The following is a 19,250-nucleotide window of genomic DNA, read 5'->3' on the forward strand; positions in this document are numbered from 1 at the left end:
AGAGAATTCGCGGAAAGCAAAGCGGGAAAAGACCAGGAGGCTTGGCCAGCTGACCACCTGTTCGCCCGGCAAGTGCGGCTCGCGCTGATTGGCTGGAGTGCAGCCCGGGTACCGGAAGTGGCCGATGCTCGTCGCCCGTGACACCCAGACAACAGCTGGGGTTCTGTGAGAGCGTCGGAGCAGCCCTGGGGCCCCACTGAGCTGAGTGAGCGTTGGGCCACAGCGGCCAGCGGTGAGATCTCGTTCTGTCATGGCTGGGAGGAGGATGGCATTGGGCTCCCCGCTCCTCTGCCTGCGAGCGGAGTGGGAGCCCTAGGTCTAGGCCCATTCCTGACGCGGGCTTGCTGTGTGACCTTGGACTTTATGGCTACCTCCGGGCCTCTGTTTCCCCACTTGCACACCGAGAGGGTGGGTCTTGACACTACCAGGGATTATCTCAGTTCTGACAGTGCCTGTCAGCTTCAGGAACAGGAGCAGTAGGTCCATGGGGACCTATGGGAGCTGTGTATTTCTGAGACAGTTTATCCTCAAGCAGATCGCTGGGATGAGAAGGTGGGCAAAAATTAAGGCAGATTGTGGCAGATTGTGCCCTGTACTGGCAAACAGAATATTGGCTTGTAATGGTTAGTTATGGAAAGGAAACGGGATTGAACAGTTTTAATAAGCGCTCTCTTGAGTGTGGGTACCACCAGAGGCAGGACAGAGAAGGACAACAGTACCTTAAATATGCAGATTGGGAGAAGGGACTTATTTTACATATAGGTATGTGTCAGCCACTGTCCTAAGCATTTTAGGTGCAAAGCTAAAATAAATCTGCCCTTAGCCCTCAAAAGTAGATAAGATTCTTACACAGATTCACTTTCCAAACATTTACCAGGTATCTGGAATGTGCTAAGTACTGGGAAAACCAAGATGAATAGAATGTCATTCTTGCTGGTAGTCTAGAGAAGAAAATAGACATGAAAGTAAAACTACATTGGGGTAACTGCCACAGATGAAGGGGTATCTATCCTAGGGATTGCCAATGAAGGGGTATCTATCCTAGGGATTGAGTGTCAGGAAAAAAGTGGAGAGAATGGCACATGCTTCAGCTGAGTCTTGAAGATGGTTAAATGCACAAAGTGAACAATAATACCAGGATGTGGGAATAATTTGTTCTCAAAAGCAAAGCACCTTTAAAAAATAGGAAGTGTTTGAACTTCGAGGATACACTGAGCATGACTGCAGCTTCCAGCTGTTTTGAAGTATGTGGCATAGGAGATGGGGAAGGGAAGCAGCTCTGATCACAAGGGCATCATGAGCCATGTAAGACGGTTTTATTCTGGGGGTTTTGGGGAGCAGTAAACAGGACATGACATGAAAACTATAGTAACAATAAAGAGGTGAGAAAAGGGCCAGTGAAATCCTGATTCAAAGACCAAGAGAGAACCTCCTTCCTGAGGATGTTAAAGAAAATTTTTGGAGGAGGTGATCCTTGGAATGGATTTTGAGTATTTGGGGACTTGGCCTTTCAGAAGGGAAAGTATTTGTATCAGTTAATATTATTGTTTATAAGTAACAGAATCTACCTTGAGCTAGCTTAAAAACATTCAAGAATACAAATTCTCAGCTATATACAGTGGTGCACACCTGTAATTCCATTACTCATGAGGCTGGGGCAGGAGGATTGCCTTGAATTAGAGGCCATCTTGGACTACATAGTTTAAGCCAGCTTGAACTACATAGTGAGATCCTGTCTTAAAAAACAGAACAAAAAATTATAATAGATTGGAAGTCAAGAGGTATAACAGTTTCAGGAATGAATTAATCCAGTGGCCTTGGCTACATTTCCTCTTGATTTTTTAAAGCTCACCTTCCTTTATCTCCAGGCTGGTGATGGCAGCAGCATGTCCAACCAACAATATATACAAGTCTCTTCCTGTGGTTCTCAAGATGGCAGGAGATTTCCCAGACACTCACAGCAAATTTCCTTAAAATACTGATGCTGGGTACACTGGCGAACCTGTAATCCCAGGAACTCAGGAGACTGAAGCAAGGAGGATTGCAATTGCAAGTTTGAGGCCAGGCTTGGCAACCTTGAAAGACCATATTTCAAAGTGAAAAAAAAAAAAAAAAAAGCTAGGCTATAGCATAGTGCCTCTGGCTTTCATCCACAGTACTGAAAATAATAATCATTGACTCAGATGAACCAGGAATTCCTGAAACCCTGCTGTTTCTGAATCAGTCTTTGCAAGGGGGATAGTACTTGATTGGGTTAGCCCAATTGAGGTTAACTCCTAGAGGTCTTGAATGAAATAAGATAATAAAGCTATTGGAAACATCTTTGGTCCAGGACCCTACGAGATAATTTCTAAGATTTGCATCTCCTTATGTATTTCACAGTTTTCTTTCTCATTATGTAGTTCAGGCTGGCCTTGAACTTACTATGTAGGATAGCCGGCATCAAACTCGCAGCAATTCTGCCTCAGCAACCCAAGTGCTGAGATTACAGGCATGCACCACTATACCTGCCTTCTGTTTTAATCATAAATTTGAATAGTTGTAAAGGATATTATTTTTGGTGGATTATAAATTTTGACATTTCAGAATAAAACCTTGTCCTGATTTCCAAGACACATAACCACGGTTCCAAGAGCTTCCCACATTCTTCATCTCTCAGTACTCTATTAACATCCCACACCTCCCCTGCTCCTACCCCTTTATTTGCCTCTCCATCTCAGGTATCTCAAGTATGTCCTGGCTAACATTCCCAACTTCCTCACTCTCTGTCTTCCACAAATCTCCCCAGATTCCAGCTGGCCCCAAGGGTGATGAAGGCACTGCTGGAGATATTCCGGAGAGTATGGCAAGTGGCCCCTTCTTACACTGATGCGCTCTATAGTCTCATCAGGAGGTTGTGAGGGTTAAAATTATGTCTGTAATTTGCTTGGCACTTAGCCCATAGGAGGGGCTCATCATCCATTTGCACACCATACTGTCAGTGCATCTTCATGTATCTCTCCTCCTTCCCTATCTGTCCCAATCTTGTATATTGTTCTGCCTCTTTATTTTTCTTACTCCTCTTATATGTTCTAGGTTCTGAGGCTTTGCTTGCCCCTTTTCTCAGAGTGCTGTAGTACAGTAATTTTCAAACTGAAGTACATGAAGTGGGTATATGAATGCTTTTTCTCTGTGGATACATGGATACATCAATTTCTAGATCCTTCAGTTTATGTCCTGGCCTATGACTGATCTGCTTGAATATGGGGTTGTGGCCTCCAGGTTTCTCTTATCACTTTTTCTTTTGCAATTGCTCTTTTCTTTTCCTTCTTGATAAAAGGAGGACATACCTCTTATCCATTCCCTCAAAAAACTTCTGGAGTGACACTCAAAGGTGTAGTTTGTTGAGGGAGTGAGTGACTCTTAGACTTTTGTGGTAAGCTCCAATCTTTGCTTCCAACAAAAAATTTAAAAGATCTATTCAGGATGTCACCTGATAGATGGTTTAATAATATTTTACTACAAATCAAAATGCTGTTTTTGGCACATGAGTTCAAAGAATTAAGTGATGTTGCTATTACAAGAGATCACTATAAACTGATTAAGACTGTTTTGTAACATCCGATCCAGTCACAGTTACTCGTATCAATATGACACCAAAATAGAAATGTGGTTTTTCAAATTTCTTTTTTCTAGAAATGTGATTTTTTTAAAAACCAGAAAAGAATATCCAGTCACTTATACCTGTCATGTCTACTGTAAGGAATTTAGGGTAGAGGAGGGACAATCAAGAGGAAAATAAAGAAAAAGAAGTCAGTAAGAACTGTAATTCTGCTACTTATATAGACCAGACCTTAGGTAGAGATGGATGTACCAGATTCAGAGTGGGATAGCTCTAGGCATTAAGATTAACAGTAGCTTTCAAACCTGACTGTGCATGAGAATCACTCAGTTTTAAAAAATACAGATCCTTCGTATCTCCCTTGAGATGTTGATTGAGAGGTCTAAGGTATGACTTAGAAGTCAAGTTTGTTTGTTTGTTTTTTTGTTGTTGTTATTGGTTTGTTTTACTTTTGTTTTCTGGTATATCAGGGATTGAACCCGGGGTCTCACATGGAGCTATGTCTTAGCTCTTTTTCTTTTTTTAGTTGAGTATAATTAACAGGTAAAATCATATAAAGTATACAACATTGTGTTCTGAGGTACATATACATTGTGAAATAATTATGACAAGCAAGGAATTAACATATTCATCACTTCACATACTAATAGCAAATTTTATTTATTTTTTTGGTACTAGGGATCAAATTTGGGTCCTTGTGCTTACAAGGCAGGCGGTGGAACCGCTGAGCTAACTCCCTGGCCCCTTATAGCAAATTTTAATTTCTTCCACTTAGAAATATTTTATAAAAAATACTCTTAAAAGGAAAAATTGTGTTCAGCATCTCACACTCAGGGACAGATTAAAACAATTGGACAATATTCTAGATTATTTCTTGATGTCTATTATTTTTTATTTTGAGACAGGGTCTTATTAAGTTGCCTAGGCTGGCCTTCAGTGTACACTACTGCACCTAGAAGTCAGTTTTGTTTTGTTTTTTTTTTTTTGTACCGGGGATCAAACTTGAGACCTTGCGCTTTTTTTTTCTTTTTATTGAGTTTATTGGTACAATCTAGGTATACAGTAGTTACATTCATTATTGGGATCCTGTACCTTTACATAAAGGACTTGATTCTCATTTTTTCCCCTTGTCCCTGCCCTCTCTTCACCCCCTCCTCCCCTCCCCATTTACAAACACTTTATTTCCATTTTTTCAGTTTCTAATATTTTTTCCTCTCCCTTATTACCTTTTCCCCACCCTTCCCACTTCTTTCCCTACATCTTTAGCCCTTTACTTCCTATTTCACATTATTAATTATCTCATTAGGATCCTGTGTACTATTATAGTTTTTCACACCAGAGAAACTATTTGGTATTTCAGTTAAAGAAATCTCTGTAGACCTTGCGCTTTTGAAGCAGGCGGCAGCACCACTGAGCTAAATCCCTGGACCTAGAAGTCAGTATTTTTTGTTTGTTTGGTTTTTTTTGTTTGCTTGTTTTTGGTATCAGGGATCAAACTTGGTTCCTTATGCTTGCAAGGCAGGCGGCGGAACCACTGAGCTAAATCCCTGGCCCACAAAATCAGTATTTTTAAACAAATTTCCCAGTTGATTCTTAGGCAGCTAATCTACTTCCCAGCCAAGAATTATTTAAGAAGTATTCCTATTTTGATTTCAGACCTGCTAAACAATTTTTCAGGCTTTGTTTGTCTGTAGTTTTTGGTGGTTTTCCATGTAGATTTTCAAGTAGGCAATGTGATGCTTTTGAAGTATTATTTCTCAGTGTCAAGAGGCATCTGGTATATGTATGCATCAGTACTTTGTGAATGAGTTTTTCTGAGATTGGTCTGGTAGGTATGCTGTGACCCACACAACATAGTGTCCAAAGCCAGGGAGAGCAGTGGGAGATGAAGAAAAGATGATGAATGGGCCAGCATTATTCTTGATAGCTGGGACCAGGTGGGACCATAGCCTGATGAGCTAATGGCCACCTGGCATCCAGTACCCTCTTTATTTATATTGTAGGGCAACTAGTGCTACGTGGCCCATGTGGCCTAGGCTAAACATGACTCTTGTGATCGGGTCATTCGCAGAAAAGAAACAAGGGTATATAATGTAACTGTCTCCTGGGGCTGTGCCATCCAGGATCTACAATCTTAGTCAAATTTAATCTATGGAGGAGAAAGGGAGTAGGGATTAGGCAAAAGGCCCATGCATAGGTGCATTAAAAAAACAATTCAGGTATGCAGAGTTGAGGATCCTATTCTAAACTATGGACACCAGTAGAGGTCTGCATGCCATCTCCCAAACAGAACCAAGAGTCGTCAACCTCCACTGCTCATGAGATACCTCTGTCTTCAGAAACAACTCATTTTAGATTTAGAAAAATAAAGAAGATAAAGAAATATAGGAAGTTGTGTTTGGAAATATGAATTAAGGCTAGGAGAGAGTTTTTCTATGTGAAGATGAGGTCTAATGTATAGCTTTGCCTCTGGGAAAATCAATCAATGGAGATTGACTTTGATTTGTATATGAGAGGATACCCTCAAAGCAATATTTAACAAATGACACCAGTGTTGTGTCACTGTCAGAATTCAAAATAAAAGAATGGTGTGTGGAAGATCAGACTCAGTTTTAAAACTTTATGAAAAAAAATTGTGGTGGGTACTAGAGTTTGAACATTGGACCTTGCACATACAGCTAAGAAACTGCTCTACCACCAAGTAGTTTTTATTTTATTTTGAAAAAGGATCTTACTAAATTACCCAGGCTGACCTTGACCTCTTGGTCCTTTTGCCTCAGCCTCCTGAGTAGCTCAGATTACAAGCATATAGGAGATATGAGGATGAAAAGGAAAGACCAGAGAGGGAGTTAGAATTACGTGGAAGTACTAGCCTGTGGAACTTGTTCTTGCTTGGGTATCTTGAGAAGAATTTATTTAAATCACTATGCCCCAATTCACATGGTACCAGGGATGAAGATAGCTAAATTCTCTATAGAGCATCCTTACAGTTGTACAGATACAATTGTTTAGGGAGACTCCATGGCAGGATGGTGATAGCAAGCAATATCCTATAGATGATAGGAGGCTAGGAAGAGAAAAAAGGACAATATAAAAAAAATCACCACTTTCCCTTCCCTCACCACTTGACCCCAGTCTCTTTTTCTTTCAGGGTCTTCATTTCTTAAAAAACTCATTTTCCTCTTAACCTCTGTCTCTGTTGGTACTATCCCTCTGCCTTGCTTTCTTATAGCCAAGACACAATACCTATCACCCATAATTTAATTTACCCCCCAAGTAACTCATGTCTTCGTACCAAGCTTCACCTCCCAACATCACATTTAGCTGTAAGCTCATCATCAGTGGATTCCACTGATGAGTATCATGGCTCCATAATCTAATCACCTCCTAAAAGCCCCGCCTATAATCACATGAGGCTTTCGGGAGAACATCTAGATATAAACCACACACCTTCTAAGATAATCCTTGACCTTGACTCATATTATTGTCCATTTTGGTCTTTTTGTGAATTTTAAAGGAATGGCAAATTCATTATGCAGTCTCTACTGCCTGGCTTCTACTTCATCTGTAGTTTTCTAATTATTCCAGTAAACATTGTCTAGTTCTTATTCTACTGGATTTCTCAGCTTCATTTGATACTTTTAATTCCCTCTGCCATTATCTTGTTGGCTTTTGTGACATTATATTCTGGTTCTTCTACTTTGCTAATTTTTTTCTCTTCTTGGCAGATTTCTTTCTCCATTCACTCTTTTATTACCAGGGTATGAAAGGAAAACATATAATCCACTCAAATTTGGGTAATTTGACAGAAGTATGAGCCGGCATTGAGGAGCCTGGAGCTGGCAGCAGTGGAATGATTACCAACCCTGGCCTGAGGAGACCAGAGGTAGCAGAGGTTACCAGAAGCAGTACAACAATTGGCAGACTACTTGAGAGGAATAATGATTTTCAATCGAGGGTCACCAGTAGCCCAAGGCAACTTCACTGAAAGGAACCAGGAGAATAAATACCCTGACTGCCCTCTCCTCCTTCCTTCCAGTCTCCCAGTGAGGCTCCCCGGTGGAAAACATCTGGAAGCTAGAGGGCCTGTTGATGATGTGTGCCATACAAGTAGGCCTTTTGGGAAAGAAAATAGGATGAAGAAAGGTGGAAAGGGAGAAAATGGAAAATCAATGGAATACTGTTGCCCATTACTTTTGGCTCTTAAGTTTCTATTCCCAGTCTGTCAGTTCTCACACTATACTTAAACTGAGTAATCTCAAGTCTATATCTCCAGTTTTGATTACTTTAAGCTTTAGATCAAAATGTTTTGACAGGTCACTTGATAACTTCTAAATGGCTATCTTGAGACCCAACTTGTCCAAAATGGAGCTTGTCCATCCTTTTCCCCCCTAAACTAGCTCTTCCAGTATTCCAAATCTTGGTAATATTACCACCATTTACCTAATTAACATCCTCAAATTAAGGGAGATCGTCCTTCTTCCTTATACCTTGTATTTAATCTCTTTCCAAGTCTTGAAAAATTTGACTCTTAAATATTCCTCCATTTTATTTTCTTTTCATTCCTGCTACTATTCCTTTAGTTAGATCTTACCGCTTTTTACCTTGATGACTGCATCAGCCTCCTAGTTGATTTCCCTATATCATGGCTTACAGCTTTCTATTTCAGCTACCAATGGTCCACTAGTGTGCAATTCCACTAGGATAAAATTCCATACCTTCCTACCTGCCCCCACTTCATGAGTATTATCTTCCATGGTTAACACTTTTACTAATGGGAGAATTATATTCCTCAAATTTGTTGTGATGCACAAATACACTGCCTGATACAAAGGATTACTTTCATATTAGCCCAGGTTGCTCAGTACCTGAGCACAAGTCAGGCTTACTCCCCCATCATTGGTGTGGGGGGTCTTGGCCAAGGAGTGAATGGTTAAACTGTGGGGCAAAACATGCAGGCTCTTTGAGAAATGAAAGGTTAAACAGCAAGAAATTTAGATTAGTGAGTCATGTTGTGTCTGGCCCACTGTCCTTCCCCTTTACCCCAAGGAACCTGCCTAACCTTGAGACAGTTCCTTGCTCAAACTGCTTTTCTCTCTTACACCAATATTTTAAGTAAAAACATAAGACTTCTTGGCTTTGGTATTACATTAGCAGTCTCTAAACTCTGGGTGCTTTTGGTTGAGTAGCCCCTCTGGCCCTCTTGGTGACTGAACTAAGTCCAGTCTCCAAGTATTCTTTCATTTTCTATGTTGCTATGGTCGCCACTATGACAATTGGGACTTAACTTCTATAATAGAGTTAACTAAATTTCCAGGACAATTGTATTATTTAGGAATAGGTTTGGCTTCATATAATAAAAAAAACTCACAATAGCTTAAGCAAAAGCTCCTTCCTTTTCCCTTCTTCCGTCTTTCTCTTTCTGCCTGCCCATACCCCCCCATTTCTTTTTTTCTTTTCTTGGACAAAAGGATCTCAGAGGCGGGCATTCCAGTATTCATATGGCAACTTGGAGTCATGGGGGACCCTTGGTTCCATCCATCTCTGATCCCAGGTCTATTGGTATACTGGTGTAATCATGGTCCAAGATGGTGCTCCAACTATCACATCATGCTCCAGGAATAGCAAGGAAGAAGAAAGTAAAGAAATATTTATCTGCAACTTTAAGGAGATTTCCTCTGTGCTTTCATTTGCATCTCATTATCCATTGATCAGAATTTGGCCATATGACCAAACCCAACAATAAATTATTACTCTGTTGTAAGGAGATGGAGAAGCATAAATGTTGGGATTGGCCACTAAAAATTTTTTTCCCATAGCTCTTTAGAAAGTTTTAAAACATTTACTCAAAAGCTATAAAAGAGCTGGATGTGATGGCACACACTTGTAATCCCATCACTCTTGCAGGCTAAGACAGGAGGATCACAAGTTCCATCTTAACCTAGGCAACTTAGCAACTCAGTGAGATTCTGTCAAACAAACAAAGTTGGGGATGTAGCTTAGTGCAAAAGCCCTGGGTTCAATTACCAGTACAAAAAACAAAACAAACTATAAAAGTATTAAGAAAATTTTATGACAGGGCCAATTACAAAATTAATATGTAAGGATCAACAGTACTACTATATATAAAAGTAACCAGTTAAAAAATATAAGAAAAATTGGCTAAATGAAAAGACAGAGACAGGATGGACATAAAAACAAAATCAGGCCAAACTTGGAAATTTTACAAAATTACACTAAATTTATTTGGGAAAATATGAAAATAAACAGATGTATACAAAAGAACACTAAGAACGGATATCTTTCTCTAATATATTAAAAATTTTAATAAAGCTCCAGCAGGAGGTTGAACAATTTAGTATTAGTGAAAACCAGATAGGCAGAACTGAATGGAATCCAGAAATCAGGCCAAACTTGGAAATTTTACAAAATTACACTAAATTTATTTGGGAAAATATGAAAATAAACAGATGTATACAAAAGAACACTAAGAACGGATATCTTTCTCTAATATATTAAAAATTTTAATAAAGCTCCAGCAGGAGGTTGAACAATTTAGTATTAGTGAAAACCAGATAGGCAGAACTGAATGGAATCCAGAAATATAAAGAAGAATTATTTAGTAATAGTATTGATACAATTAAATAGCCATCTGGAAAAATTAAAGCTAGACCCTACTTCATCCAAATAAAAGGAGTTAAAGGTGGTTACTTCTGTTAAGTCACATTAACATTTTGACTCATTTTGTGGTTACTTTGTCTAAAAATCCAAATGTGATTTTTATTAATTTGTCTGTTTCAGCCTTTCCCATATATCCATCTATTACTATGGCTATCATTTTCTTTGAATGTTCTTTTACCAACCTTAGCTTCCACCTTAACTCATTGTTGTTATGAGACTTTTATCAGCATCTCTTTACATTCTATTTTCTATTTCTGCCCTCACATCTCTTCCTCCAATCATTTTTGCTCTCTATTTTAGTCTGCATTTGCTCTTTAGATTGTCCACAATAATCATAAATCTCTGTCTCCACCAGATGGTAAGACTGTTTTTGAGTGTTATTAGCACTATACCAAAGCTCTGTACTTCTATTGCATTAACTTTATTTAATTGGATACAGCTACTTCACGTATTTATTCTCTTTCATTTCAGATTGTGAGATGGGGACTGAGAACAAAGGGATGATTCCCAAGGAAGAAATTTCTGAAGAACCCCAGCCATATGGACCAACATTAGAAAAACTTCCAAGAGTGGTTTATCAAGTAGGTCGTGAGTTTGGAGCAGCATGTGAAGAAGACATATTAGAGGGACATTTGAGAGAGTCCTCAGAAGAGCTTATAGAGCAGTCTCCAGAGAGGAGGGACTTCACATCAGGATTGATTATCTTTAAAAAGTCACCTTCAAGTGAGAAAGACCAGGAGAATAGTGAGAGTGATCGAGGTTGCAGTCCCAGCCCAAAACTGATGACATATCAGGGAGATGCTACAGCAAGGAGGGTTAGTACATTTGCTATCTCTGGCCGAAACTTCATAGAGAATTTAGAACTTAACAAAACACAACAGACATCTGTGGGAGAAAAGCCTCACACATGTAAAGAGTGTGGAAAAGCCTTTAATCAGAACTCACATCTCATCCAGCACATGAGAGTTCATAGTGGAGAAAAGCCCTTTGAATGTAAAGAATGTGGAAAGACATTTGGAACTAATTCAAGCCTTCGAAGGCATCTGAGAATTCATGCTGGAGAGAAGCCCTTTGCTTGTAATGAATGTGGAAAGGCTTTCATCCAAAGTTCCCATCTGATCCACCATCATAGAATTCATACAGGGGAGAGACCCTACAAATGTGAAGAATGTGGTAAAGCTTTCAGTCAGAATTCAGCCCTTATTTTACACCAGAGAATCCACACTGGAGAGAAACCTTATGAATGTAATGAATGTGGGAAGACCTTTAGGGTCAGCTCACAGCTGATTCAGCATCAGAGAATTCATACTGAAGAAAGATACCATGAGTGCAATGAGTGTGGCAAAGCCTTTAAACATAGCTCAGGTCTTATTAGACACCAGAAAATTCATACTGGAGAAAAACCCTATCTGTGTAACGAATGTGGGAAAGGCTTTGGTCAGAGTTCTGAGCTTATCCGGCATCAAAGAATTCACACAGGGGACAAACCCTATGAATGTAATGAATGTGGTAAAACTTTTGGCCAGAACTCAGAGATTATTAGACATATTAGAATTCATACTGGTGAGAAGCCCTATGTATGTAAAGAATGTGGAAAGGCCTTTAGGGGGAATTCAGAACTTCTTAGACATGAGAGAATTCACACTGGAGAGAAACCCTATGAATGTTTTGAGTGTGGGAAGGCTTTCAGGCGGACTTCTCACCTCATTGTCCACCAGAGGATCCACACTGGAGAGAAACCTCATCAGTGTAATGAGTGTGCAAGAACCTTTTGGGATAACTCTGAGCTGCTGCTTCACCAGAAAATTCATATTGGAGAGAAACCTTATGAATGTAATGAGTGTGAAAAAACATTCAGCCAGCACTCCCAACTTATCATACATCAGAGAATTCACACTGGAGAGAAACCTTACGAATGCCAAGAGTGTCAGAAGACCTTTAGTCGGAGCTCTCACCTCCTCCGACATCAGAGTGTTCACTGTATGGAGTGATTTGCAAAATAGGAAAGCCTTTTGCAGAAAGGCTGACGTTGGACTTAGTAATTTGTTCATAATCTGCACCCTGTGTTCTCAGATAAATGAATGGACAGAGTCTCCTCTGTTCTACTGACTTTTGTTCTAACAGTTGTTTTAAAAGATGAGGCACTTTTATGAACTATTCATTGAGAAATTTCATTGTACTGAGTTAAATCATAAAAGCTGTTTCAGGCCTTAATTCTCCTCTGTCCCTCTTTCCTTCCCTTTTCTTCCTCCTCCCCCAGTGGATCACATAACATTAGGGGTCTGCACATGCCATCTAGCCTAAATTGTTGCTCTTCATGAAAATGGGAGAATAGGATTCACCAGCTTGTAAGAATTACAGAGTTGACTCATTGAACATTATCCCCTGAAGTCTTAGGAAGTCATGACCTAGACGATATACTTCATTCTTCTGTCCACTGTTTAGTCTTGGAATGATTTAGTAAGATTTTATTAGCTTCAAAATCTTCTAGCTATGCTGCCAAGTTCCCTTAGAAGATGGCAGGATTAATGAAACAGTAGGAAGCATGGTTATCTTCACATGTCTTGGTAGGCTTCTTCATTCCTGTGAGAGGATGCCCTGAAAGTGGAAACTGACAGGCAATGTACGGGATTATAAGTGAAGGTTTTAGAATCCAGAGTGGCTGATTAGGCAATGTCAGGGTATAAACAGTTGAGGCCAGCCTATTCAGCATGGCAGAAAGGGCTCCTGGGCAGATACTTACTTCAGACTGCTCAGAGTGATTGTGCCCAAGAATTCTGCATTAACTTTGGTCCCAGGTACTGGTGTTTGAAGAAGTAGGAGGATTGTTGCAGTGTCTCCTCTGCCAGACATCTGGCCAGAGGGATTAACCAATTCATCTGACTAAATGGGGGACTAACCTTGCCAAAGCACTTCGTCTCTCCTAAACTGGACCCCACTGGTTGGGGTCTTTGCTGCTGGGCCCAGATGTGACAGTCTCTTTTTGGTTTGCTTGATGGTCCTGCATTTTCTTTCTACAACATCTTTTCATATATTTTTTTAGCATTCTACATATATCTGTTCTTTAAGGAAACATCTTCCATTTTTCATGTGTTTATGTTTTCAGGCAGTGGATGTAGTAGAAATTGCTCTAATGAGTATTCAGCAGGACTGGGGTCTGTTCTGAGCTGGACCTTGAATAAAGCACTTCAACTGCTGGTCTATAATTTTCTTATTTGTCAAATGAGAAGAGTTGAATTATGATCTCTGAAGTTTCAACCAGCCACATAGATTTCTTTTTTTAAATCAAAATTTACATATCTTCATTTTTCTATTCTTTAATGTCTGTTAACACTAATACTGACTGCTAATATTTATTATTTACTATATGCTAGGCACAGTGCCTGACAGTGTACATTTTTATGTTCACAGCATCTCTGTGCTGTGGCTACTATTTAAAAAACAGATTTATTGAAATATAATTTACCACAGAATTACCTGTTTTTATTATTATTATTATTATTATTATTATTATTATTATTTTATTATTATTATTGGATCAAACTCAGGCCCTTGTGCTTGCAAGGGCAGACAGCGGAACCACTGAGCCAAATCCCCAGCCAGAATTACCTGTTTTAAGCATTCAGTCGAATGGTTTTTAGTTAATGTATAAAGTTGTGCAATTAGCAATGATATGGGTATTTTTTCCCCACTTAGAAAATGAGGTGGGACAAAATGGAAACATAATCACATAGCTAGTACATGCTAGAGGCAAGTCTCCAACCCTGTTTTGTGCTCTTAACCACTCTTCTGTGCTGCAGTTAGGTTGATTTATTACTGCCTTATTTGAAAATTTTGCACATTTTTCATTACTAATTACTACATAGATTTGAATATATAATGAGTTTAAATCACATCCTTGGGAATATAGCTGGTCACAGCCCAAATCCACAAAGTGCGTTTATTTTGTATCCCAACATACGTTTCTCACCAGTTTCATATGTTTGGCTTGTAGGGCTGTGAAAATGAACAGTTGATGCCACTTCTGTATTCTTCCAAGTAACTCTGCCTCTAAGGGTCAAGACTGTTGACAGGAGAAGCTCTTTGACTTACCTCTCCTTTTAAGATTATTATAAGTACAGTGTGCTTTCTCATTCCTTTGTTGCTCAAGCCTAGATCAGTGGTGGTGAACCTATGACACGTGTGCTCAGTGGGCTGTGTGTATCTAAAAGATTTGCCATCACTGGCCGAGACCATCTTTCTCATATGAAATATGCATGTCACCTATCTATTTAACTTGTGTTTTTTGTGTGTTCACATAATTATTTCCACATTCACTTCCTAGCCCTGCTATAAAACTCAGCACCTCTTCAAGCTCTCTCCAAAGAATCTACCTACACAGACACATCTATGAATAAAAAGAATTTCATTGAAGATGTGTAAAAATTGGAGAAGGGTTCATATTGTATATCCTATTAGACATTCTGTTCTCAGAAGTCTTTTCTTGGGGCTAGGGATTTAGCTCAGTGGTGCTGCCACCTGCCTTGCAAGCGTAAGGTCCCAAGTTTGATCTCTAGTACACACACACACACACACACAGTCCCTTCTTGACCAAACAGGTTTTTTTTCTGTCCTCCCCTCTCATGGCTCAGCCACCTTAGCTCCTTTTTCCTTCTTGTCCAGTATCCAATCCATTTACCCACACTCTGTGCACCTAGCTTAGTTACCTTAAATCTATCACTGCCCACCAAGTAAAGGCCCCTTAGGTTAACAATCCCTTTATTTGAATATTGGTAACCAGCTTTTTTTTGGACCTGAGCATGTTCTTAAGAAGGGGAAGGTCTTAATGTCATTCTTGAGAATCTTCAAAATATGGTGCTTTCCTAAGAGGAATTCTGGTGAAGGGAATTATCTCCATCTTCTTAAGTACACTGTACACATCTTATAACAACATTCCCTCTCCTCTTCACTTGTCATTTATCTCAGGATGAGTCCTCTTCCTTCTGTTTGCCTTCCTTCCTCTTCAACCTACATTGGAGTCAATATCTGGTCATGATTTGGACTGGTACTCATAACTTTGTGCAAGTAGAATTACATCAAGGAAGTCATGAATTGTCTTAATTTCATTCCCATTAAAACAGGCCTCACAATCAAAGTCCTATCTAAATACCCAGAAATATCCTTCAGAAAATTTGAAGCTATGTCCATGTACATTTTATTTCTTCCTTAACATTTTAGATAAATAAAATGTCTTTACAATTTGGCTTTATAATGTTTGTTATGCCAAACCAGTACGTTTCATTAAGGTCTTAATATGACCTTGTACCAGTTTCACCTCTGCCATTAAATTTCAGCCTTACCCAGTTACCCCTGCTGCTCTAACAGTTGGTTTTTATTTATTTATTTTTTGTGGTACTGGGGTTCGAACACGGGTCCTTGCACTTGCAAAGCAGGCACTGGAACCACTGAGTTAAATCCCCAGCCCTAACAGTTTTTAATACAGTATTCATACTTTGCTTCATCTGCTTTGCTTGATGAGGTCCTTTATGTTCCATAACAGAAAACAGAGCTATTGCATGTGCCTGTCTACATGTATGCACATTTTCCTTCACTATGATTATCTGGATGGTCAATTTTTTAAAAAATTTAGCGCCTTAGTGACCTCTAAGGCAGATTCCCACCTTGTTAAATCAAGAATATTTGAAAATCAGAAAAGCTCTGCTGAGAAAAATGTACATTTTAGGGTCAGGGAATTCATGGACCACTTTAAACCCATCCCTGTAGTCCTTTAGAGGTTCCTAAAAGTGAACTTCGGACCAAAAAATTACCAATTAATTTCTACAGTAATTTCTTTCATGCATCACTCAGCTTTGTGGATGAAGTGTTAAAAAGACCCGCCAGAGTGAAGCTCTGAAAATGGGCGGCAGCTGGCCCCGTGGAAAGGGGCGGGACGCTCTGGTGAAAAGCTGAGTAGGGAGCCCAAGTGGGCCTGGTCCACTTGTTGCGAGGTGACGGCATTGCGCTAGGATAGGATCTAAAAGAGTCGTGGGGACTTGAACACAGGCGGCAGTCAGCGCTGCGACGCAGGAAGGACTTCGGTGTTCGGTCTGCGGGTCAATCCTACCTCGCTCACCTCTTCCCGAAACTCCAAAGCTGGGATGGATACATGGTGAGAAGGGAGAGGGCGCCTGAGGAGAGAGACCGAGCTCGCCCCTTTGCAGGCCACTGGGCCTCCTACCCCATGTTCTTGTCTCCCAGCCCGGGGCTTTGTTCAAGGAGCCGGCCGCGACTCAGTCTGTCCTACAGTATCGAGTGACAACACATTTTTTGCTTGTATCACAACACGCTTTGCAGGCGATTCTCATTTGGTGGACTCAACTTTACCGGTGTCCTCCAAGTCTCAAAAAGCGCGTCGTCGCCAGCCAGGCCCGGGAACAAGCGGGAGCCCGAGAAAGGAGGCAGTAGTCCCAACCCGGGGGTCTGCAGCAGAGGCCACTGTCGGAGCGGGTGGACCCGGCCTGTGGGCCTTAGGGAACCCGGGGGCCGGAGGGCTGAGCTGGGGGCGGGGGGGACGTGCTGATTGGCTGAGATCCGGCGAGGGCGGGTCCTCTGACGAGCGAGCAGACTCCGAGACAACGGCCGATTCCCTGCTCTGCGCGCTAGATGACCCCGCTCGTTTCCTGCGATTTGCAGTTGATAAGTATTATTCATTCAGCGTAGTATTCATTATTGAGTCTTTGCCGCAGTCAAGGTGCTTTTGGAGTGCCAGCAGGCCTATTACATAATTAATAACATATTTTAATTTGGTCGTGGTGGGAAAGGGTGGCGTCAAAGTACGGAAGATAGGGTTGGCGTTAGAAAGAAAGATGACACTTTGGGACCGTTGGAGGGACAAGAAGACAGGTGTGAGTTAATGAGTGCTGGCGTCAGCAGTGTGTTTTGTTTTGTTTTTGTTTTTTCCTGTAGCGGGGATCAAACTCAGGACCTGGCGCTTGCGAGGCAGGAGCAGAGCCACTGAGCTAAATCCCCAGCCCCCACAGTGTGTTTTGGATAATTTGAAACCTTTTGATTGGAGAAGGAGATGATATGTTGGAAATGGATAGAGATCTTGGACAGCGCCTGGGTAGATTACCCAGATAATTACTAAGAAAGGAGAAAAATGCTTGTATGGCTTTGGTCGGCTGCTTATGTTGGCTAAGCTGAACTGGTACTGGGAATGAGTAGGGGCCTTGTCAAAGTCAGCGCTGTGATCTTCGTTCCATTCCGCTGAAGGAGGGGATCCCAGGAGTGCAGCGAGTGGAGGAAAGACCTGGGATCTCGGTGCCTTCTGATGGAGTCCTCAGGTGGAGGCAGAGATTTCTCTGTATCAGAGTTCACACGGGCGAGAAACCCTATAAACGCAGCGAGTGTGGGAAGACCATGAGATGGAATTTCTACGGTGGAAAATTCACACTGGAGAGGCACTTTGAATACCAGTGTGGAAAAAATTCTGGTCAGAGCTCTGAGTATTCACAGTGCCCACCAATCTAGGCATTTACTGACTGCAGGATACTTGAAACTTTGTTTTGATCTTTCCTCTTCTGTTTTCCCCCTCCTTGGTAAATTAATATTTACTTTAAAATCATAGTTGTTAATGTATAATAATTGTATATATTAATGGGTCTCACGCTGACATTTCTATACTGCATATATTGTACTCTGATCACGTTCGCACTCCCTTATCCTGATGTTTTCTCTTTTTCAATGTGGTCATTTTGTTTCCCTGCTTGAGGATAGGGCTAACTGTTGTTGAGAAGTATAACATGTTCTCCTTATGGTTGCCACTCAAAAGTTAAGCCTATTTGGTGGCACATGCCTGGGGAGGCTGAGGAAGGAGGATTGTCAATTAAAGCCCAGCGGGCTACATAGGAAGTCCCAGGGTACCCTGCACTATAGATGGAGACCCGGTGTTAGAAAAAAAAATCAGATCTTTTCCTTGATCATTTGTATTTCATGAGCTTTTGTTTACTCTTTGATCTATTATTTTACACATTATGTCTATCTTCTTGGATATAGTTTCTTCCCAAAGTGAGTTTTGTCTGTTTTTCGGTACTGTGCTTAAAACCAGGCGTTACTGAGTTCATCTCCAGCCCTTTAATTTTATTTCAAGACAAGGTCTTGCTAAATTGCCCAGGTTGGGCTCAAATTTGCACTCCTGCATCAGCCTCCCAGATTGCTGAGATTATGGGCCGTGCACTACCACACCTGACATGAGCATAATTTCTTTAACTCTGTTTCTTTCTCCCCTTTTCTTATCCAGATATTTTACTAGAATATGTGCTAAAAAAGCTGTCCTTTTCTTTCTTATCATTTGGACCCATTCAATCTAGAAATAAGCTTCAAACAAGCCAGAAAATAGAGTAATAATGCAGGATAGGAGAATGAGTTAAAGCAAAAGCAATTTTTTTAAAGACATAGTGGACCAAATAAACAGTGGACCAGCCTGGACAGACCCAGAAATCTCTTCAGAACTCAGTATGAATCGTATTATCTTGGCTATTCCCTGGGTTTATTTCCTATCCATAAAGTAGGGAAGACACCTACTCTTCAAGGTAGTGGGAGTATGTATACTCAGTACCTGGGATATAGTAAGCCATTTAATGTAATTTCACTTTCTCCTTTACACACTTTCTTTCTCCTCTGATTTACTCCAGTTTAAAAATGTTTTTGTCACAGCATTAAAATTTAAGGTGAATAAAAATTATGTCTTAGCCATACATTGCACTATTTTTTTACTTTCTATTGTGTTTTATTTTATTTAATTAAAAATATTTTTTGGTACCAGGCATGGATCTCAGGACCTTGTGCTTGTGCCACCGAGCTAAATCCCAGGCCCTGTTTTGTTTTATTTTAAATGTATACTGTTTTGTCTAATTTGAGGATACTAAGTAACCTTTATGAGTTAACATGGGAACCTCATTACCTTTTATAATGCTAGGTCAACTCTAAC

The 19,250-nt window shown here is 40.4% G+C and overlaps 2 protein-coding genes across 2 annotated transcripts; both read left to right on the top strand.

Moving 5' to 3' along the window:
• Positions 1 to 57: 57 nt before the first annotated feature.
• Zfp3 (ZFP3 zinc finger protein) lies at positions 58 to 13,745 on the top strand. Its single transcript, XM_010605819.3, has 2 exons — positions 58 to 232; positions 10,754 to 13,745. The coding sequence occupies exon 2, from the start codon at positions 10,762 to 10,764 to the stop codon at positions 12,271 to 12,273; it is 1,512 nt and encodes a 503-aa protein (XP_010604121.1). The 5' UTR covers positions 58 to 232; positions 10,754 to 10,761; the 3' UTR covers positions 12,274 to 13,745.
• LOC117285845 lies at positions 12,828 to 18,451 on the top strand. Its single transcript, XM_033762732.1, has 3 exons — positions 12,828 to 12,849; positions 16,436 to 17,012; positions 17,228 to 18,451. The coding sequence occupies exons 1-3, from the start codon at positions 12,828 to 12,830 to the stop codon at positions 17,277 to 17,279; spliced, it is 651 nt and encodes a 216-aa protein (XP_033618623.1). The 3' UTR covers positions 17,280 to 18,451.
• The last annotated feature ends 799 nt before the right edge of the window (positions 18,452 to 19,250 follow it).

This window comes from Fukomys damarensis, unplaced genomic scaffold (assembly GCF_012274545.1).
Source record: "Fukomys damarensis isolate Sample0158 unplaced genomic scaffold, DMR_v1.0_HiC HiC_scaffold_13, whole genome shotgun sequence".
In the NCBI taxonomy this organism is placed as follows: domain Eukaryota; kingdom Metazoa; phylum Chordata; class Mammalia; order Rodentia; family Bathyergidae; genus Fukomys; species Fukomys damarensis.

Excerpts from the sequence above, each read along its gene's own strand:
- LOC117285845 (XM_033762732.1), top strand. The coding sequence starts at position 12,828 with ATGGTTATCTTCACATGTCTTG. Across the intron at positions 12,850-16,435 it reads GGTTATCTTCACATGTCTTG|AAGGGAGAGGGCGCCTGAGG; the intron begins GTAGGCTTCTTC and ends ATACATGGTGAG. Across the intron at positions 17,013-17,227 it reads GAGTCTTTGCCGCAGTCAAG|CGGGGATCAAACTCAGGACC; the intron begins GTGCTTTTGGAG and ends TTTTTCCTGTAG.
- Zfp3 (XM_010605819.3), top strand. The coding sequence starts at position 10,762 with ATGGGGACTGAGAACAAAGGGATGATTCCCAAGGAAGAAATTTCTGAA.